The sequence below is a fragment of the Corythoichthys intestinalis genome, chromosome 9 (genome assembly GCF_030265065.1).
Source record: "Corythoichthys intestinalis isolate RoL2023-P3 chromosome 9, ASM3026506v1, whole genome shotgun sequence".
Taxonomy (NCBI): Eukaryota; Metazoa; Chordata; class Actinopteri; order Syngnathiformes; family Syngnathidae; genus Corythoichthys; species Corythoichthys intestinalis.
Window position 1 is genome coordinate 24,780,499 of NC_080403.1, and position 21,325 is coordinate 24,801,823.

Sequence of the window (21,325 nt, forward strand, 5' to 3'; positions counted from 1 at the left end):
TTTTATTGTCATTATATAGTTGTACAATGAAATTGTGGGGCATCTCCCTTGCAGTGCAGGACAAGTAAAAATCTCATAACTACAAGAATAAAAGTATAAAATCTAAATAAATATAGAATCTGTATGAGGTAGTCCGATGTTCAGGCAGTGCAAATAATTGAAGTAGCAGCAGTTGTTAGTGAAGGCATTGAATATTGCACTTAGCAAGTATTGCATATAGTATATTGCATGTATAATAATAATAATAATAATACCTCAAACTTATATAGCGCTTTTTTGGACACTCAAAGACGCTTTACATAACATATCACAAAGACAGAATTAAGAATTAAGAGGTGGGAAAAGCTAGTTTGAACAGGTGGGTTTTTAGGAGTGATTTGAAGTTTTGTAATGAGTCCGAGTTCCTGATGGGTTTTGGGAGTGAGTTCCAGAGTGAGGGAGCAGCAGCGGCGAAGGCTGTATGTAAATTAATATTGGACATTGGGTGATGTGGTGTTACATATGGCTGTTTAGGGTGGAGAGGAAATTGATGACAGGCTTGTGACGCCGCTGTCAGAGTCTTACCGGTTAATATCTTTTGTTGTAAATATCCCACAATACAGCGAATGCCATTTTCATGTCAAATTTGTTGGGCGGCGGCTAGTCAGGTCAGGTGCGCTTTATAGTCCGAAAATTACGGTAGTTCAAAAAAAATTATGTTCTGAGAATAGCAGTAATGTTGCAAAAATAAAGTCAAAATATCATTAAATAAAAGTTGTATCACTCTGAGAATAGATATTTGAAGTTGTATTGTTTAGAAAATACTGTTGTATTATTTTGTGGAAAAATTCTATTCTGAAGATTAAGTCATAACGTAGATGAAAATAGTCATATATTCAAAAAAGTTATCCTGTTGTGAAAATTTATTTTTTGTAATGTATTATTTATTTTCATTCATATTAGTGATTGTTATTTTACAATTTTCTCAAACAGTTGTACCACTACAACAATAAAGTTGTCACATTACGGCATTCAGGTATTGTCTTGAAAATAAAGTAATTTTACTACGACAATAAAACTCACATTGTTACAAGAACACTTTTTTGTTTTTTGCTGTATAATAAGAGTTGTAACAGTTACTGAAAATTCCTTCTGTTAACATCAGTCCATAAATACTTAGATATACCGAATGTCAGTCAACAGCCTAAACTTTGTCCTTGTTCTTCCAAGGTTGCACAGAACTTTCAACCTTCCAATAGGGGAGAATTGTGTAACATTGAAGGTTATTGATACAATATTCACAGAGGATAAAATTATTACATTGCATAGTTTTTACATAATACAGGGTAGATGAAAAGTAGGTACACAACCTTTTTAATTAATTGTCTATCTAACTGGCAGCCCTCTCAAATCAAATGGATTGGACGTCTATTGCCGTCACTGGCAGTGAATAAATGACTGACCTCAGGAAGGGGAAAAACGTTGAATCAATTTACCTTAAAAAACAACAAAACAAAACAAAAAACAAAAAAACTGAATAATTATATGAATTGCAGTTTACGCTGTCTTGCTGTTATGTCACTCCGTTAGTGACTGACAGCAGGCCGGTCACGCGCGTAGTTGCATGCTGCTGAAAACCGGAAGTACGTCATCGCAATCACATGACAGCCCATGAACGGGAATCGGAAGGAGAGGGGGAGGGTCTTGCGGTTGTCTTGACTTCAACCCGCCGGCATCTCGCACACGTCGACCGGCTTCAGCGTGACGGATAACCCCGGCGAATTCCCTCCATCAATCCAACCCAAACTCGCCGTACGATGAAGATTTGGACATCTGAACACATATTCAAGTAAGTTTCAACTAATTCTGCTTGCGGTTTTATTGCAAAAGCTACGTTTGACATTGTCTTGTATCGTGACCGGCTTACATAAAACGGAACATCCGGGTATTGGATGATAGGCGCCAGAACAGACCCCCACCCCTTTGTTTGATAGCTAACATGCTAGCGACATCTATTCTTGTAATTTTAATTAGTTTTAACGGTCAGTATTGAGACATGTAGGTATTTTTTTAAGTCGCTTAAACAGACGTATTGTTAAGTATTGTAAAGGCGCATTTAAATGTAGCCAGTGGTGTTCTTGTTGCGTAAGCGACCCGTGCAGTCGAGTAACCTTTCCCCTACTTTTTCCTCTCTGGCGCTGTGACGCCATTAGCCAAACGCGTCTCCAGGGAAACGAGACACTGACCTTCGTCTAGCCCCGTATTCTCTGAGGATCCAGTCTGTGACATTTTGTCCCACTTTATTTGCGTTTTTAAAATTTTAGTTCCAAATATAATTGAAAGGAGATTATTTTAAAGGACCCCTCTCATATTCCTAATTAGGAGTGTGACAAAATATCGAAATGGTGGTATATCGTGATACCTTGTATTCCAAAAGGTTATCGATGGTCCTACCAAGAATCGAGATATCGTTTTAAAAAAGTGTCAGTGTTTAAAAAGAAAAAGGAATCAACAAGTTGATACAGAAAATTTTCCACGATAATAGTGTTTAGTTAACTCTATGGCTGCCATTGATGGCGCTCGACACCCAGTCCATTTAGACTGGTGGGAGGTGAGGGGGGCGAATAAACGTTTGTTCATTCAAAACCAGAGCATTGACAGTCACATACCAATTTTCAGGCCATTTACAGGTCACTTTCTGTTTATTTTAGGGCATTTACAGGTCACTTCCTGTTGAGTTTGAGTCACTGCCACTCATTTGGGAGATTCCTGGGTCACTTCCTGTTCGGTAACCCAAAATCAACAGGAAAAGAAACATTAAAACATTAAAAGAGAAAGTAAAATAGGACCGCATTCTATCTCATCGTCACATCAGCCACGCGGTGCGTTCAGGTTCAGCAAAAACGTCCGCCACTTTAGAACCCGATTCATTACATTATTACAGGAATTATTATGATGATGATGATCATATGATTCAGATTTTTATTTATAATTTATTTGTTTTGCTATGTGTAATTGCCATTTGTAATAGTACCAGCAGTATTTATCAAGGATTTAGTGTAGGTTTTCGGGCTGTGAAACGAATTAATGGAATTATAATGTATTCTTATGGGAAAATCCTGCTCGACATATGACCATTTCGACTTACAAACAAGGTCCTGCAACGAATTGACTTCATATATAGAGGTACCACCATATTTCGAATGAAATTGATGGACGAGCACATATTGTAGCCAACTTGGTGATAATACACACTCAAAAGGAAAACAGTACATTATTTTCAATTAAATATACCCACCTGGACGCTACAAACTGTTTGTAAAAAAAATGTTGTCCGAGAGTATGAGAGTACGCTCGCCTAATTAGCCTAATGCTAACGCGAACGCTATGCTAACGCTACGAGTTACATTTAGTGTGTGATGATCACTCAGCACAGACCTTTAAAAGCTAAAACAACATTGTATATTCTTCCTGGCCAAGATAAGAAAATAAATCTTACCGTGTGTGCAAGCTGGAGTGACTGGCAACGACACTGGTGAGTCGGGGGGGGGGGCCTAGCATGTCACATGAGTGGCACTAGACTCTGCTACTATGCAGACTACACATAAAAATGTCACATTGTGAACATGTGAAGGAAACTACTGTATTGGGCATTTTCGTCTCGTTCTCGTCTTGTCAGACGAAAACTGGCATTCATGTCGTTATGTTTTATTCTCCCAATACATGTTTTTAGCACGTTATCGTCTCGTCATTGTCATGAAAAAATTGTTCGTTGACGAAATATTTTCGTTATCGTCGTCATTGACAAAAACAACACTGGTGTTGCCATTGTTGTTTATTGTTGACTTTTTCTCCAACAGTCACCCATGGGAAACTGTGACCAAGGCTGCTATGCAAAAGTACCCCAACCCAATGAATCCTAGCGTGTTCGGAGTAGACGTTTTGGACCGGACAGTTGACAAGCAAGGCCGCCTTCACAGCAAAAGACTTCTCAGCACCGAGTGGGGTCTACCATCTATAGTCAAGTCTGTGAGTATCCAAAAGACAACAGCTCTCACAATGCGTTTCCTGTCTTTGGACAGAAAAGTTGGACCAGCTTTTTGACTGGAGTGTAGTAGTTGAGTGAGTTGAGTGTAGTAGTTGTGAGTGCCAATTTTGTTATGGCTGTGCTGAAACCCGTGACGGCATGTGATGTAACTTTCCAAGTTAAATTAAGAGCTCACGAGAACTCTAAATTCCTAGGGGCCCGTCTCTTATGTTGCGGTTCTCGTGACCTTGCCAAGGACTGAGGACTATGAGTGTGTCCTGTCAGTGATCCAGACTGCTCTGTGACTGTTGATTTTATTGTCACATTTGTCCTCAGATTATTGGCACCACGCGGACGTGCACTTACATTCAGGAGCACTCAGTTGTGGATCCGCAGAAGAAGAGTCTTGAACTTCAGTCCACAAATGTGAGTACTTAACCAATGGAAAAAAAAAAAGTAAGTGTGGAGCGTTGGAAATCAATAGCGCAATGTTAATTTTTTCCAATATTATTTAGGCCTATAAATATATATGGCGCAAAACACCCAGGTGTCATGAAGTTCCGCTCTGAGAAACCCAATTCGGCCATATTTCAAAATTGTCCCATATGCATGTGTAATAAATCATTGAAAAGCTTAAAATCTAAATTTTCTGGGGGAAGAAAAATTTTGAACAGGAGGGCATCTAAAAAAATTATTTATTTATTTTTTTTTTAACAGCAAAACCCTAACTGGACGCGAGAGCATGCGAGAGCAGAATTAAAGACGCCACGATTTTAACGAGATGTTATCGCATACTTACCTTGTTTCGATCCAAAAACTCCATTTGGCATGTATCACAGAGTGTCAAGACACAGCTGTGAATGGCCACAGCCGGATTTTTGGGGAATTTTATGGGTGAAACATGGTGATATAACAAGGGTCGCGATGCATAAATCGCAGACAGCAAGGAGTAGTTGAGATTTTCTTTTTCAAATATTTACCCTTTTAAAGTTTTCTTTTAAAAATTAAAAAAAAAAAAAAATTTCTTTGTTTGGATCGATTATTTATCATCTAAAATATCGGGGAAAATGCGACAGTAACAAAAAATTACAATTTAGAGATAGTTATGAGGTAGATATCCGTGACCTATTTACAGACACTATTTTTTTCATTGTGACGTAATTTGTTTAAAAGTTTAAAATATGCCAGTGAATAAATTTTTTTTTAAAGAGCAGAAACGGCTTTTTCAGCCTTGTCTGTGTTTTCCGCCATGTATTTTTTTTTTTTACTTTTTAAGGGCTAAAAAGTAACAAAATCATCAAGAAATATAATGTCATTGCCAAAAGAGAGAAAAATATTTGTTTTCTATTCCGCAACACTCCTGGAAAAAGTGGAGGAGCCAGTACTGTAAAGAGGAACATGTTTGGAACTTTTTTTCCAATTAAAAAAACCAAAAAAAACTAATTCTGTATCTGATTGGGACTCTGTATAATCCCATTCTCAAAATCAGGTGACTCTGACCCGGGTGCAGAAATATACGATTGGGACATTCCTAGTTTCTAATACACAATTCTGCTGTAGATTCTCTTCTTGTAGACCTTTGGTGGAATTAAAATTGGCTTGTTTTGCAATGGAATGTACTTATACTTAACTCTTTGAAGACCCGTCTGCCAATGTCCTTTTTCTTTCTCCCCACGCTGTAGATTACTTTTACCAATTTGGTGTCTGTGGATGAAAAGTTAACGTATAAACCTCACCCTGATGATTCTAAAAAGTAAGTTCATAGAAGAAAACCCATCCAGTGTACAAGCCTGACAATTCATGAGTTGTATTTTTTCATTTCTCCCCATAGAACAATCCTCACACAAGAAGCTATTATTTCTGTAAAAGGCGTAAGTTTGAGCAGTTACCTCGAGGGCCTTCTAGCAAGCAGCATCTCGGTCAATGCAGGAAAGGTAGGAGATTGACAACACTGCACACTAGTCTGGTCAGTGCCTTAAACAATTATTTTGATAGGTGACTAATCACTGAGTGAACTAATGGGCTCAAAAATAAATCACCTTGTTTATTGTGCACTGGAACGCTCTTAGAAAAGTTGGACTGAATAGTATTTAAATATGTAAGTGTACCATTACACGTAGATTTACACAGAGGTTTGCAAATCACTCCGTCAAAAATACTGTAATTTTCGCATTATAAGGCGCACCTGACTATAAGCCGCCACTCATCAAATGTGACACGAAAACGGCATTTGTTCATAGAAAAGCCGCACTGGATTATAAGCCCTGTCCTCACTGTATTATGGGATATTTACACCAAATGATATTAGCCGGTAACACTTCATTAGACAGCGGCATCATATGACGGTCAGAACACCAAATGAACCACCATGAAGCTTTTAACCAATTGGCTGCAAAGCTTCATTGCTTCAAGAAGCTTCATTTGGCCATCACTGCTCCCTTGGGGGAGACAGTCAACCTTTTATGCCACCTGCTGTCAACACTGTTGTTGTCCAACATGCCTCCTAGCATGCACTGCAGCGCAACACATGTAAATAACAATCAAAATTCAAGTTCTGTGCTATTTATTTATTCAATTACTGTTCCTGTTGTTTAATTAATTGATAGTTACAGTGTTTGGTAACACTTTATTTGACAGTGGTGCCATAAGGCTGTCATTAGACAATTAGAAATAATTATGACATGACACTGTCATGAGCATTACCGAATGCTTATAATTATCATTTATTTACAGTTATCAGTCAGTTTTATTCAGCAAATGATCTCACTTTTGAATGGAAAGATCTGAGCTGGACATAAATGGAGTTGGTAACATAATTTGCGGGACGACGCTTAATGACACCTGTCATAAGCATTCAGTAATGCCCATGATAGTGTCATATCATAATTATGATGGTCTTACGACAGTCTTATGACGCCGGTTCAAATAAAGTGTTACCAAATACCATAACAAGCAATTAACGAAACAACTGGAACAGTAAATGAATAAAAAATTAGCAGAGAACATGAATTTTGATTGTTACTTCCATCTAGAGTGCTGCAATGCATGCTAGGAGGCATGTGTTGCCTGTTAACGCAAATAAATCAACAAATAAGCCACACTGGACTATAAGCCGCAGGATTCAAAATGAACGAAAAAAGTAGCGGTTTATAGTCCGGAAATTATGGTAATTAAAAAAAAAAATTTTTAATGGAGAACTACAGAAATGAGAAAATATTTACTTTTAAAAGATTTTAAAAAAGGATTTGGACAAGTAAACCAAGTCTATAGACAATAATCCATGATCAAAATAGTTTGCTACTAATTGGATAATCGATTAGTTGTTCATTAAACGTGACAGTCAATACAATTTAGAGTACGGGTGTCAAACTCAAGGCCCGGAGGCCAGATCTGGGCTTCATGTCTTTTTGTGTGGCCGGTAAAAACAAATTATGTTTCTTGCTAAAGTAACCAAATTACAGATTGTTGTCCGTTTTGAAAACATTGAGATATTTCAAGCGTTTTTTTTGGTTACAAATAACAGGTTTGTACTGGCTTCTTGTTATACAACCAGGTATCATTCAATTTGTTGTGTATATGGAGTTGTTTGAGGTGACTGGAAAAAAAAAATATTTTATGGGTTTGCAGTCAAACCATTACTCGGATGTGGCCAGCGACAAAAATGAATGTGACACGTTTTATATAGAGCCTTGGATTATTTTAACGCTCTTTGGATTATGAAAACGAGAGAAATAAGTTTGCCACTTTTTTTATCATTCCATCCAGGGCCGTGAAGCCGTGGAGTGGGTGATTCGGCGGCTCAACACTGAAATTGAGGAACTAGCAGCGACGGCACGTGGAACCATACGCACCCCCATGGCAGCTGCTACCATCACTGACAAATGACCTCCGCTTCCCATTTTTCTAGCAAAGCGTCCCTCGCCCTGGTGATACTGACACAGCCTGGTACTGCTTTTGTGGTACAGCTGGGTCAAAATGGACTTGTAACTTGTATTGAAGCAGCAGGCTTTGGTGGAGTCTCAGGGGCTGGAGGTGGCCACTCAGGGAATTGTGGACATGGGGGGGGGGGGGGGGTGCTTGCCAAAACCTGGATTTGTACTGCATTGTTAAGTGATCATTTTTAAAGACGAAAAAAAAAAGGCATTTAATCAGAAGCGCGCACTTGGACCTGGAGTGTAAATAAAGCCTGAAGCAGCGCAGCCAACAACAGTGTATATGGCAATGTAATATGGCACGTGCCAATTGTGGCATGAAAAACAGTTGAGCGCACAAAGAGATGCATTGTCACAGGGTTACAAAAGCATCTACACAAGGAAACGGTTCACTGGATGAAGTAGCTTCCTATATAAGAATAGTTGCATTGAAGTGTTTTTTTTTTCCTCGTGTTTGAGGACACATTCAATGGCAGACATTTTTATTTTTTGCCGTGTTGAGATACCTCAACACTACTCTGAGACCTCATTGATAACATTCTGTACTAGAGTACGTTAATAAGCTTGTAAATTATTAGGTGTTATTTAATAGTCATGTATTTAAGTTGTACGAAGGGATCAAGTTGGGACGTGTGTGTTTTGATGAAGTCAATTATGGGTGGCTAATTACTGTGCTTCCATGCATAAGAAGGCTGCCATCATTCTCTTCTTTTGCACTTCCTACTAAGGCACTGCACATTTAGGAGCTGACAGAGATGAACTCACAAAGTTTTCCATCCTGTGACAATGGAACATTGGTGGAATTTTTGTTTTAATTTGAATGTATAACATTTACTCAGAACGCAGACTTTTAAATGCAGTGAGTTGGAAATTGTAACTTGTGCCTCTGTAAAATAAGTGGTCATGCCAACTCCAATACTGTGCTCATCTAATAAAATTATTTTGGTGACTTTGTAAATGTTCTTGTGAACTCCTTTTATGTTAAATTGTATAAGGAATTGCATGTTTTAAATGCAGACTTGGCCTCAATTATTAAAACTTTTAATGAATTATCCTTGAAATGAGTAAGTAAACTCTTACAAGGGCTTTGAAAGTCCACACTGTTGTCACTATTCACTACTTTTATATATATTTCATATTGTATGGCATAAATATTACTGCAATATAAGTATCCAATCATCCATTCCCTACTTTCCATAGATCCCCATAGGGCCAAATCAAAAGTCTTAAATTTCTCTTAGTTTCCACTTAACATGGCTACTGAAGTTGTCTTAATTCGTGCCAGTTACTACATATAGCTGAGTTTCGTCTCTTATTATTGCTTTCAACACGATAAAATTTACATAAAGTTCAGTTCAGTGTTAGCTTTTCTCGCTTGTATGTTCCACTCAACGCCAGCAGGGAGCGATAATGCGCCCCTGCGCTGCTTTACTAACCTAATCTAACTCAAGAAACAAGTGGGTTGTTTTGATTTGCCGCAATTTGAAGATTAGTTCGATGTTTTCGAGTTAACTTCTAAATAATGCCACTCCACGTTTACCTTAAATTACAGAGCAAAATAACTACGGAGTTGGATCCAAGAAGACTGAGGTAATGAGCAACTACGATACGAGAATTACAATGACGAAAATGGTTGAATGTAAACCATTCGTGGGGACGGCTTCCTTGAGGTTACCTTGGTAACTGGCAGGTCGTCAAACGTGGAGAATTGACGTCGTGAAAACCGGTAACAGTAAATATATTTGGCGGAATAATTGATGAAAATAGAGTATATGACATTTTTCCTCCTGAAGCCTCTGTTTAAAAATAATATACAGTGATGCCTCGTTTTTCACGGATAATGGGGACCGTCTCCCCCACCGCGAAATCTGTTTAAAAATAATATACAGTGATGCCTTGTTTTTCACGGATAATGGGGACCGTCTCCCCCACCGCGAAAATCGAAAACCGGAGTAGTGGCGGAGCCTATTTACATTAGAGATTTTTACAAGGGTACCACGGATAGAAAGACATGTAGTTCTTAAAAGATAAATGTTAGTACGAGTTTTAATAATTTAATATTAAAACCCCTCTTAATGTTTTCGTTTTAATAAAATGTGTAAAATTTTGAATCAAAAAATAAATTGCTCGCCATTGTTGTTGACGTCGCAGAAGGTAACGTCACATGGGCTCCTTGCCATTCTTCAACAGTGTCACACTAACTATCTAAGGTAGTGATTTAAATACACCACATGGTCTCAATGGCTTGTTTTAAATTAATTAGAGATCAAGCCAACGAGCGCGTTTTGTCCCTAGACTGACGCCGTAGTTTCCGGGTTCATTGTACCTTATGTTCATTTGCGTGTGGTCTTCCAAACATACAAGTCTCATGATAATGGCTCTCAGCATCATAGTTTGTATATTGTGACTAAATATTGACATCCAATGTATTGTGGCGCTAAACGAGTTGCTAAAATGTTTAGAGTTTTACCAAAGTCTGAGTAAGTTTTATGTGTATTTTGCATATCTTGATTGTGAATGCCAGTTCTCTTTGCATTGTTTTTTAATCGTGTGAGAATAGGGCGTCATTAATACAGATTGAAGCGCTTTTATTTTTGTGAACATTATTTTTTTGAGAGATATGTTTATTATATTAGATGTATTTTCACTATAATACTTACGTTTGTTGTGAAGGATTTGCCGAAGCTTATGCCAATAAACGGCGCTGTCCAATGAACGCCTGCGTCCACTCGCCTTTCTCTGCCTCTTAGATCTCAATGTGCAAAATAAGGCGTCATTAAAATGTTAAAAAATCATTTCAAATGATTCATTAGGAAAATAAATTAGTTTAGGATTGTTAAAATATTGAAATTACAGCTCTACTTTACCGAATAATCATGATTAAAGGATTTCCATTAATATCATATCACAATTTAGTAATACATTTGGGCTGTCTTTTGCATGTGCCTTGAGCTGAAATAACTGTGCGTCATCGCAGACTATATCAATAATTGTAAAGTCACACCTGCTCTTCTGAATCAAACATTACTAGATAAACAACTTCAATGCAAAAAACTTCTCGGGGTGTTACTGTCCTGGTCTCTTAGACTACAACTACCAATGATGGATCAGTTGATGCAAATCACTTTTGTTACCAGAGAAGGGTCATCTGACTCTAATCAGCACAACTTTTGTAAGGGTTTAGGTCCTCATTAGTCATTCCCATTCACACTCGCAAAACCACAGGGTTGGATGGCTCCAATTAGCATCTTGAGTGTTTGCAGGGTAGGGCTGCCTTGGCTTTGTCGGACAGTGGACCACTCAAGCAGGCAATCGGGCGGACAACCTTTTTACTGTATGTTTTAGTGTTTGGTAACTGCTCAGTATGGTTGTCTGATGTGATCGAATTGTGCACGACTTGAAAAAATTGGCAAGATATCAGACACTTTTTTTTGCTGGGGATTTGTTGCGGAGGACTATCTGACATTACAGCATTGAGAAAGAACAGCTGTCTCAATCTCTCTGAATATTTAGTTGCACTGTTTCTTTTATGTATGGAGCTACAATTGTCATATTGCTGATGATGAATGGCTGATGATGCACAACACAAGTCATTTTTTGCACAAAAAAGAAAAGCACGTGAAAAAAAGACATCAAAAGAAACTTTATACAAGGGATGGTGTAATAAAAAAACAAAGCATTTTTTATGTGGTGACACATGACATTTCACCATTTTCCCGGGCCTAGGTGTTGGAGGCTGTTGCCGAAGCAATTTTTCCTTCTGCGCCTTCTTTGCGCCCATATAGGAGTGAGCCAATTCCTTTGCAAGACCCACCAGAAGTCCACCTGTGCATGCCTGATACAACACATATGCATTCAGTGCTCTGCCATGTCAATCATATTGTAGAACAGGGCAACTGTCCATCTCCGTGTTCCTCCGTGTTTGACAAAGCCAAGCGAGCCCTGGATTTGCAAATATTCAAGTTGCTAATTGCAGCTATCCAGAGTGAAACGCCCCCCTTTACACCTAGGCAGCGACTCCACAGGAGTGTGTAGGGGGGTTGTCTGCTTGATTGCTTGTTTGAGTAGTTTATTGTTTGACAAAGCCAAGTAGCCAGTTTGGTATTGGGGTCATCTGACGCCCTTCTGGTCTTTCTTTATAGCCCAAAAACCCCGGGACTTCCAGTGATAGAAAGCCTTTATTCAAATGTCGTTTTTTTTTTTTCTTGCTATAGAAAAAAAACTAGCAGGAGTGTATGTTGTGTGTACTTTGCAGTGGGACAAATGAAGAGATGCGTGCAAGGCAAGCGCAGGGATAATGCTGTCGGGTCATGTGGTGAGTCCAAGTCAATGATTAAACACGATACGCAAGAGTTTTTTTAGTCTTCACTGTGACTTTTGAAACATTAGCTAAGCTGGAACACACTGACAAAGCTTGTGTTTGAACATTTTCGCAGGTGAGTCTCAGCAGGAAGCTTCCACATGGCATTGAATGATTCTGTTCCAGTACAATTGACAGCAATAGATGTCCAATCCAGTTGAACTGGGAGAGTTGGCAGTGAATAATCACTGCCAAACCCTTCAGTCAAAATGGATTGGATGACAGTGGCAGCAATTTAGTTAAATGTTTTTCATTCTTTTAACTCTTGCTTCATTATCAGTTCAATGTCTAATTCTTTATCTTTGTCATGTTCTATATGAAAATCCTCAAGGCATAGATGGCACGATTTCTCTCCCTGATCCGACCTCAACCGTACCTGCCTCTCTTTGGAAGGAGGAAAATGTCACTCGACTTTGGGGCACGCGAGGTGTTTGCAGCTGCAGTGGAAGCCGTGCAGCCCGACATCGTCGTCCGGCAGAGTTTGGTGCGACAAGGCGACAGCGTGGAGGTCGTCGGTGCCGATCGCAAGTTCAAGATGGAAAACAACGTGCACGTAGTTGGCTTCGGGAAGGCGGTGCTGGGCATGGCTACGGAGGCGGAGAGGATTGTGGGAGAACACTTGGTTGACGGAGTTATCAGTGTGCCACATGGCATTCAGCAGACGTTGCGGGAGCATGGAAAACAGTAAGCAAAATCAGCAAGATAGAAAATGATTACTTTCATGGCAACTTGCAAAAATACAGTAGGAACAAAGTCAAAAGTCTGATTTGAATAATGTGTGAACGCCACAGATTAATTTGTGAGAATTAAGTAACAATAATGTGGTAATGGTTTTATGGGAATAATAATGGTTTTATGGGAATAACCACACTATAATTAGCAAGATTGTTTCTGTCCAGGTTTATTTGAAGTAATTGTTCTACAATAGTATCATTAGATTACATGAATAATGTTGTAAAATAATGAAAGGATAAGAATAGGGTCAGAATATGAGTTTCCTTAAGATTCTATGACAGAAATACTTTTTTTTCACTATTGGTTGAAAGAAGTTGAATTTAATGAGAATTTAAACATAAAATGATGGGAATGTTTTTAAAGTAAGTAAAATGTTTTTTTTAAAGGGAAGAGTTGATACTGGAATGCTACAGGGGATAAGTCATGATTTTGTGAAGAAAGTATTATTATTACTAGAAGTCATCATTTTAAAAGAGTTAAGATGTAATAATACTAGAAAGGAGTCCTAAAATTTTCTGGGGGGGGGGGGGGGGGGGGGGGGGGGGGGAGAAATACATTTTCTTCAAGATAAAAAAAAAAAAAAAAAAAAAAAAAAAAAATTCTAGAATGCTATCATATGTTGTAATTTTGTTTTTTTGACAATTCCCGTATTAATAGAATAAAGTTAAAAAATGTTTCAAAGCTAAAAATAAGTTCTAGTTTTAAAGGAACTATTGCTGTCTTCACATTCCCTCGGAAAAATGATGCTTACCACTTGCTAATTGGTAATTATGAGTGCATCCTATTCATGTGCCTTTGTTGTCGTAGCAAAAAAACAAAATATGGCATGCTGTCATTGGCTTATACTCTAAACAAAAACATTTACGTAAGTAGTTCATTCAGACTGATTAAGTGCTTACTAGACATGTGCCGATTACCGATTTCAAGATATTCTGTGGTATGAAAACATCAAGGTTTCAAAACCGCAAAAATTTTCCATCATACTGTCCCTCAGGGATTAGCTATTTTTTTATGTCCCAAAAATGCATGGACAAATCCGTCGCTTGCAGCTGTAAGGCTCAACACTCCCCCAACGGTTGTTGCTCAGTTTCTGTGAGTCAGCTGTGCTACATAATGGCTGGAGGAGGTGAAACTCCTGAACTTTTTCCCCTATCGAAGAAAACAAAACCGCTGGTACGGGAATACATCGGCTACAGAAAAATTACAGACGGCCGCAGCTTAGAGGAGGAGGGCCAACAGACATGTAAAACATGTTTGCTGTGGGTGGCTGCCGAGGAGGCAATACCTCCAATATGATTTCACATTTACTGTATATCAAATTAAGGGCTAGTAAACACTGTCGTGAACTTTTCCCACCAGTTACAAGAGTTAACTCCAGTGTGTTTAGTGTGTCTAGTGGTTGTAAAACATGGTGTTTTTCTCTCTCTGCCAACTGTTTGTGTTGAGAAAGCGAGTGTGTGTCTAATGTAAACATGATACGCGTCATACACACATGCTTTTTATGGAAAATAATTACATTATTTTTGTTCTGACAGTAATAATGTTGAGCTGTGGCTGTGGGTTTAGGCTCACTGAAAGGACTGCACTTATTTTATTTAGAAAATGTTTTTGTTTCTTAATTAAACTTGACATTATTTTGTTCCAATTTGCTCATATGTTTTGAAAAATAAATGTTCAATGGAAAAACTTTTTTTTAAAAACCCAAATAACACATTTTAGAGCTGTAATTGCAATACCGTGGAACCGTGATATTTTGGCTTAAGGTTATCATACCGTCAGAATATCAAACCGGCACATGCCTAGTACTCACCCATGTCTCTTTCGCTATGCAAAACTAAAATTAATCGTAAACACTTAGTTACAATGAGTTTTTAAAATGTGTACATTACATTAGTGACCTGGTGTAAAAAACAAACATGCAAATTAAAGATGAATCTGCTTTTTAAAAAATTATAGTTTCTTACCATTCACAACTTCAAGTTAACACTGTCATTTTGAAAATAAAAGGTCATCCCATCTTGGAAACTGGCATCATAATAAAATCTCAGTTCTCCAGTAGAAAATATGACTTCATAGCTCGTTCACATGCAACTTTTGACTCAACAAGTAGTATTTACCATAATTACGACACCACATGAAGGCAGCATAAGTTGTATTACAATAAGAAATAAGTGTGGTAATAATTTTGTGATTAAAATTCACATCACTTTAAGAAAAAAAAAGTAGGATTCTGGAAAATTTGTGATTGTAATATTTATCGCTGCAGCCACCTGCTGTTAAAAGAAAATAGCCGAATACGAGTCATGGAGGGCGCCCAACACAACCTGCCTGACTCCGACTCGCAGAAGGCAGCAGAAAGTATCGCTCGGCTTGCTAACACCTTAACGGCGAAAGACCTGCTTCTCGTGCTGATTTCAGGTACACTTGAACTCATTCACTCCCAATAGCAGGCAATAGATTGATAAATCTTTGTTGGTGTGATGGCCGCATTCAGGTGGCGGCTCTGCATTACTACCCGCACCCATCGCGCCAATAACCCTGCAAGAGAAACTGGACGTCACCCGCAAGCTGGCAGCTGCCGGAGCCACTATTCAGGAGCTGAACACAGTGCGGCGCGCCTTATCTGTCTTAAAGGGCGGAGGACTTGCTCGGTGTGCACACCCTGCTCAGGTAATATACACTTTGAATTTTGGAAAAATGTGATTTAAAATGTTATATTCCAAAGCAAATAAATGTATTGTCACTTATTGTAGCATCATGCTTTTAGGCTGTGTTCACACATGGACAATAAAAACATTCTTGATGGTCCAATGAAAAGCATGATGATTTAGTTGGCCATAGTTAAGACAATAAAGAAATATTTTGATATGACTATTTTGCAGAAACTGTAACTGCTTTTAATTTGTGTGAGGGTTTGTCTTGTCAAAAAAACAATTGTAGATTTTAAATGGGAAAAAAAATACATAGAACTTTATTAAAGCTTGGCTAAAATTAATTTTTAAAAAAAAAATCAGTAAAACGGGTGTGTTTACATTAAAAAAATAAAATTGAGATGTTTCTATTTTAAGGATCAGTTATTGTAAATTATTCGGTAAAATATGACGGAATCGGCAAAAAAATATCGGACATGCCTTTTTAAAAAAAAAAAAAAATATATATATATATATATATATTTATATATATATATTTTTTTAATTAAATCGTTTTCTAAATGTATTTACCGTTACAGACAATGTGTTTACACTCTTCTAGAGTCTTTAGTTTAAGCTTAAGGTAGGGTTATCAAATTTATCGCGTTAATGGCGAGAATGAATATTTTTTACATTTACCACGTTACAATATTTAATGCAATTAACGCATGCGCTGCACGACCCACTCACGCATTGTCGCGTTCAATCTATAATGGCGCCGTTTAACCCATACAGTATATAGAGCTAAACGGCAGCGTAAAATGAGTAGAGTGGATTTTGACAGCCTTTGGAGCCTTTATTTAATGGCTAAAGCCTTACTATTCCTCTCCCAACGATTAGAATAATCGTGGGAAGCAATGTGGGGAAGAAAGGTTGTAGTTGATCTTTTTCTTGACGCCCTATGTAATTTCCCAACGCAGAGAAGATATATCAATTGGTACCACAACACACAGTCATGGTTGCACTTCCCATCATGCATTTGTGCAGAAGTTAAATGGTTACAGTATCATTTACTGAAAGCCCAACAAATACACTAGGTGGCAATATTTAGTCACAATATACAAAGTCACATTTATCCTTTAAGAATGACAATTCTTTCTATCCGTGGATCCCTCTCACAGAAAGAATGTTAATAATGTAAATGCCATCTTGAGGATTTATTTTCATAATAAACAAATACAGTACTTATGAACTGTATGTTGATTGTATATATTCACCCCAGTTTTATTCATTTTTTCTTAACGCATTGCCAAAATGTATATGATCGGGAAAAATTATCCGGAATGATTGGAATTGAATCCGGAGCAAAAAAAAGCAATCGGATCGGGAAATATCGTGATCGGCAGATACTCAAACTAAAACGATCGGGATCGGATCGGGAGCAAAAAAACATGATCGGAACAACCCTAATTGGCACCCATGCAATTCTGTCAGATAATGCTAATTTTTTCCCCAGAAAATGATTGCAATTACAATGCATTGGTAGTAATATCTTCATTTAGTTTGCTTGCAATGAAAAAAAACACAAAAGAGAATGGGGGGGGGGGGGGGGATCATTATCATTTTACACAAAACTAAAAAATGGTCCGGACAAAAGTATTAGCACCCTTTGAAAAATCATGTGATGCTTCTCTAATTTGTGTAATTAACAGCACCTGTTACTTACCTGTGGCCAAAACTGGTGGTGGCAATAACTAAATCACACGTGCAGCCAGTTAAAATGGATTAAAGTTGATTCAACGTTTGTCCTGTGTGTACCACATTGAGCATGGAAAAAAGAAGACAAAAGAACTGTCTGAGGACTTGAGAAGCAAAATTGTGAGGAAGCATGGGCAATCTCGAGGCTACAAGTCCATCTCTAAAGACCTGAATGTTCCTGTGTCTATTGTGCGCAGTGTCATCAATAAATGTTAAGCCCATGGCACTGTGGCTAACCTCCCAAGAAGTGGACGGAAAAGAAAAATTGACGACACATTTCAACTAGCGATTGTGCGGATGGTGGACAAAGAACCTCGACTAACATCCAAACAGGTTCAAGCTTTCCTGCAGTCCGAGGGTACAACAGCGTCAACCCATACTATCTGTCGGTGTCAGAATGAAAAGAGACTCTCTGGTAGGATACCCAGGAAGACCCCACTTTTGACCCAGAGACAAAAAAAGTCAGGCTGGAGTTTACCAAAACTTCCCTGAGAAAGCCAAAAACGTTTTGGAAGAATGTTCTCTGGCCAGATGAGACAAAAGCTGAGATTTTTGGGAAAAGGCATCAACATAGTATTTACAGGGGGGAAAAAAAAAAACGAGGCCTTCAATGAAAAGAACACGGTCCCCACAGTCAAACATGGCGGAGGTTCCCTGATGTTTTGGGGTTGCTTGGCTGCCTCTGTGCTTGACCGTGTGCATGGCATTATGAAGTCTAAAGACGACCAACAAATTTTGCAGCATAACGGAGGGCGCCCATTGTGAGAAAGCCGGGTCTCCCTCAGAGGTCATGGGTCTTCCAGCAGGACAATGACCCAAAACACACTTCAAAAAGAGCTAGAAAATGGTTTGAGAGAAAGCACTGGAGACCTCTTAAGTGGCCAGCAATGAGTCCAGACCTGAATCCCATAGAACACCTGTGAAAACGGCAGTTTGGAGAAGGCACCCCTTCATATCTCAGAGACCTGGAGCAGTTGCCCAAAGAAGAATGGGCTAAAATTCCAGCTGAGAATTTTAAGAAACTCCTTGCTTGATACCAAAACCAATTGTTCGCAGTTATTTTGTCTAAAGGTTGTGCTACAACGTATTAGGCTGAGGGTGCCAATACTTTTGTCCGGCCCATTTTTGGAGTTTTGTGTAAAATGATGATTAATTTTTTTTTTCATTCTCCTTTGTGTTTTTTCAATGCAATCAGAATCAACAAAGATATTACTACCAAAGCATTTGTAAATGCAATCATTTTCTGGGAGAACTTGAGCATTATCTGACAGAATTGCAGGAGTGCCAATACCTTTGGCCAGCACTGTTAATGCTTTTTTAAAATTGCTTTCGAGTTTCATTATATTTTCACCCCCCAAAAAATCATGCTTTTACTGTAATTTATTTTCACTTGTACAGTCATTTTTTAAATGGGTTTAAAATTGAATTTTAAATTTTTTCACGTTTTTTTTTGGGTGGGGGGCGTACAACAAAAACAAAGTTGGAAGTGTTTCAGAGAGTACTACTTGTACTAATAATTAAAAAAATGGAAATACATTTGGAATTTTTTGATTTTTTGGGAAAAAACATTTAAAAATGGTGAAAATGTTACTCTTTTTTTCCCCACTTTTGTGTGGTTGTGTATTCATATATTGTTTTTGACAGGTGGTGGCGTTGATACTATCAGATGTGATTGGCGATCCGCTGGACCTGATAGCAAGCGGTGCCACAGTGCAGGGTCCGGTGTGTCGCCAAGAAGTCCAGGCTGTTCTCGAACACTATGGCTTGATGGACTCTGCTCCCGCCTCAGTGAAAGATGTGCTCGGTAGACTTCGTCCACAACAAGAAGTCCAAACGGACGAGGCGAGCCATGTTCTCAACGCTGTAATCGGCTCCAACGGTGTCGCCCTCCAGCACGCGAGCCGCCGGGCCCTTGAGCTGGGTTTCCACCCGATCGTGCTCTCGCCGGGAGTGTGCGGCGATGTGAGGTCGGTATCTCGTCTTTACGGCCTCTTGGCCCAATTCGGTAAGGAAGCTTCATCCGAGCTCACCGTCAAGATGCTGAAGCTCGGGCCGGAGGTCGGGGTGGAGAGCAAGGACCTCCATCGGGTGATGCAGAGTTTGGAGCAGGGACGCGGCGTCACTTGCGTGTTGGCTGGGGGGGAGCCCACCGTGGAACTTACGGGGAAAGGCCGTGGCGGACGCAACCAGGAGCTTGCTATGAGAGTAGGGCTGGAACTGAGGGGCTCACGACCCCCGCCGGACAGTCCAGTCTTCCTGAGCGGAGGAACCGACGGCCAGGACGGGCCAACCGAAGCGGCGGGGGCAGTCACTGACGCGAGCTTGTACGAAGACGCCCAAAAACAAAAGCTGGACACGCTCAGCTTCCTGAAGAACAATGATTCTTTTACTTTTTTTAAACGTCTCTCTGGTGGACGCAACTTACTTGTACCAGGCCTAACATGCACCAATGTCATGGATGTGCATGTTCTTCTTATTCCGCAAGGCGCAAAATAACACCGATTACATAACTTAATGAATCCACTACAGTAAGCTCTATTTGTGAGGTTTAGTCATTTAATTATATTACCCCTAAAAATAAAAAGACTCATGAAAAAAAAGGGTAAAGTTAAGTGGATGTTTATGGTTCTGATTTGCATCCAAAAAATACCAATAACAGTGGTGCTTTGAGCAATGAGTGACTCGATTTAAGAGGTTTTTGACATATGAACTGTCATTGTAATATTTTTCTTTGACTCAAGATGCAGGTGTAGAGATCTCATAACAAGCAGCCCTTTGACAAATCATTAAAAAAAAGTGTCTTTGAGCTGTTTAAAGCTACTCTTAATTGATATTCACAGTCAAATGAAACAAGTCATTTGTGTTCTACAGTAATCCAGACATAATAAAACCAGTAATAATAATAATGATATATCATGTATGAAGAGCTAAATATTTCTGACATGGTACTTTAAATTTACAACAGATTCTACACAATTTTCTAGAAACAACCACAGTGAGTAAGTACTTCATAATGTTAAATAATCACAGAGACAGAGGTAATATAAATTGTGTATTTACAATGGTGTTTTCCAGTCAACTGTACAGCTTATATATAGAGTAATGATAAATTCCTATTAATAAAGTCTGAGTTTTAACGTGATTTCGTAGTCCCTGGAACTTTCTAGAACTCATCTCCGAGCCGTCAAACTAATCTCTATGAGATTTGAATGGTTCCCCCGCTGAGCTCCCCCTACAAACACAATGACAATACTCAAAAATAACAACAGTTGCCGTAATAGTCAGCGGATACCTACCATCTACCCAGGCCAGGTGTTGTGTCAGGTGTACCCCCGTTCTGGCCGCTCCCTGAACGCCACAACAAGTCACCTAAACATCGCTACGAATAAATCGACGATACATGTGCAGGAGGAAAAGAACTCACCCTGTCGATAATACATATCGTTTACGGTGTTTCCGTAAACCTTCCAAGCGAAGTGAATAGCTAGAAGACTGAAAATTAACCAGCTGAGGAGGATTTTGAATATGGAGACCCTCATGTCGTTGGCGAGCCAGTCCTCCACGAATTCGGACAGGAACGACAAGCAGCCGTCGGCAATGCGGGACAGAATCTCAAAATCCCATGGTTCCTCCATCATGCCCGTTTATTTTCCAGCGTTTGTCGAATATTCAGCGGAAATCCTTTTGCAAAACATCGCTCACTCTGTGAAACAAACACCGTAGCGAAATCTCATTACGGAAGTGACGCAAGTCTTGCAACCCTCCCCTCCGTTATGTACGTGACGTACTTGACAAACGATAAAACAATAAGTATCCATTATCAAATTTAAAAAAAACCAAACACCCCTTATTTTTACAAAATTATCAATTACCCTTCTTAATAAACTTTTACGATTAATGAATT

At 38.9% G+C, this 21,325-nt stretch overlaps 3 protein-coding genes across 5 annotated transcripts; 2 read left to right on the top strand and 1 right to left on the bottom strand.

Moving 5' to 3' along the window:
* Nucleotides 1–1,662: 1,662 nt before the first annotated feature.
* Nucleotides 1,663–8,896, top strand: LOC130922184 (PRELI domain containing protein 3B-like). Its single transcript, XM_057846773.1, has 6 exons — nucleotides 1,663–1,828; nucleotides 3,840–4,008; nucleotides 4,343–4,432; nucleotides 5,689–5,759; nucleotides 5,838–5,940; nucleotides 7,772–8,896. Exons 1-6 carry the CDS (start codon nucleotides 1,797–1,799, stop codon nucleotides 7,889–7,891), a joined length of 585 nt encoding a protein of 194 aa, XP_057702756.1. The 5' UTR covers nucleotides 1,663–1,796; the 3' UTR covers nucleotides 7,892–8,896.
* A 145-nt stretch (nucleotides 8,897–9,041) lies between these two features.
* On the top strand, nucleotides 9,042–20,627 carry glyctk (glycerate kinase). 3 transcript variants are annotated; one of them, XM_057846772.1, is made up of 6 exons: nucleotides 9,042–9,528; nucleotides 12,194–12,253; nucleotides 12,692–12,982; nucleotides 15,300–15,451; nucleotides 15,528–15,703; nucleotides 19,066–20,627. In XM_057846772.1, exons 2-6 carry the CDS (start codon nucleotides 12,249–12,251, stop codon nucleotides 19,915–19,917), a joined length of 1,476 nt encoding a protein of 491 aa, XP_057702755.1. In that variant the 5' UTR covers nucleotides 9,042–9,528; nucleotides 12,194–12,248; the 3' UTR covers nucleotides 19,918–20,627. The 3 variants fall into 3 exon arrangements, with proteins under 3 accessions (XP_057702755.1, XP_057702753.1, XP_057702754.1); XM_057846770.1 differs by having other exon boundaries at nucleotides 12,630–12,982; nucleotides 19,066–20,624; XM_057846771.1 differs by lacking the exons at nucleotides 9,042–9,528; nucleotides 12,194–12,253 and adding an exon at nucleotides 12,339–12,374 and having other exon boundaries at nucleotides 12,630–12,982; nucleotides 19,066–20,626.
* tcta (T cell leukemia translocation altered) lies at nucleotides 20,461–21,179 on the bottom strand. Its single transcript, XM_057846774.1, has 3 exons — nucleotides 20,846–21,179; nucleotides 20,718–20,769; nucleotides 20,461–20,653 (listed from the first exon to the last, which is right to left on the bottom strand). The coding sequence occupies exons 1-3, from the start codon at nucleotides 21,057–21,059 to the stop codon at nucleotides 20,611–20,613; spliced, it is 309 nt and encodes a 102-aa protein (XP_057702757.1). The 5' UTR covers nucleotides 21,060–21,179; the 3' UTR covers nucleotides 20,461–20,610.
* Nucleotides 21,180–21,325: the final 146 nt, after the last annotated feature.

Excerpts from the sequence above, each read along its gene's own strand:
- LOC130922184 (XM_057846773.1), top strand. The coding sequence starts at position 1,797 with ATGAAGATTTGGACATCTGAACACATATTCAA. Across the intron at positions 4,009-4,342 it reads TACCATCTATAGTCAAGTCT|ATTATTGGCACCACGCGGAC; the intron begins GTGAGTATCCAA and ends ATTTGTCCTCAG. Across the intron at positions 4,433-5,688 it reads TTGAACTTCAGTCCACAAAT|ATTACTTTTACCAATTTGGT; the intron begins GTGAGTACTTAA and ends CCCACGCTGTAG.
- tcta (XM_057846774.1), bottom strand. The coding sequence starts at position 21,059 with ATGATGGAGGAACCATGGGATTTTGAGATTCTGTCCCGCATTGCCGAC. Across the intron at positions 20,770-20,845 it reads CGATATGTATTATCGACAGG|GGAGCGGCCAGAACGGGGGT; the intron begins GTGAGTTCTTTT and ends TGTGGCGTTCAG. Across the intron at positions 20,654-20,717 it reads ACACCTGGCCTGGGTAGATG|GGGGAGCTCAGCGGGGGAAC; the intron begins GTAGGTATCCGC and ends TTGTGTTTGTAG.
- glyctk (XM_057846770.1), top strand. The coding sequence starts at position 12,636 with ATGGCACGATTTCTCTCCCTGATCCGACCTCAACCGTACCTGCCTCTC. Across the intron at positions 12,983-15,299 it reads TTGCGGGAGCATGGAAAACA|CCACCTGCTGTTAAAAGAAA; the intron begins GTAAGCAAAATC and ends TTATCGCTGCAG. Across the intron at positions 15,452-15,527 it reads GCTTCTCGTGCTGATTTCAG|GTGGCGGCTCTGCATTACTA; the intron begins GTACACTTGAAC and ends GGCCGCATTCAG.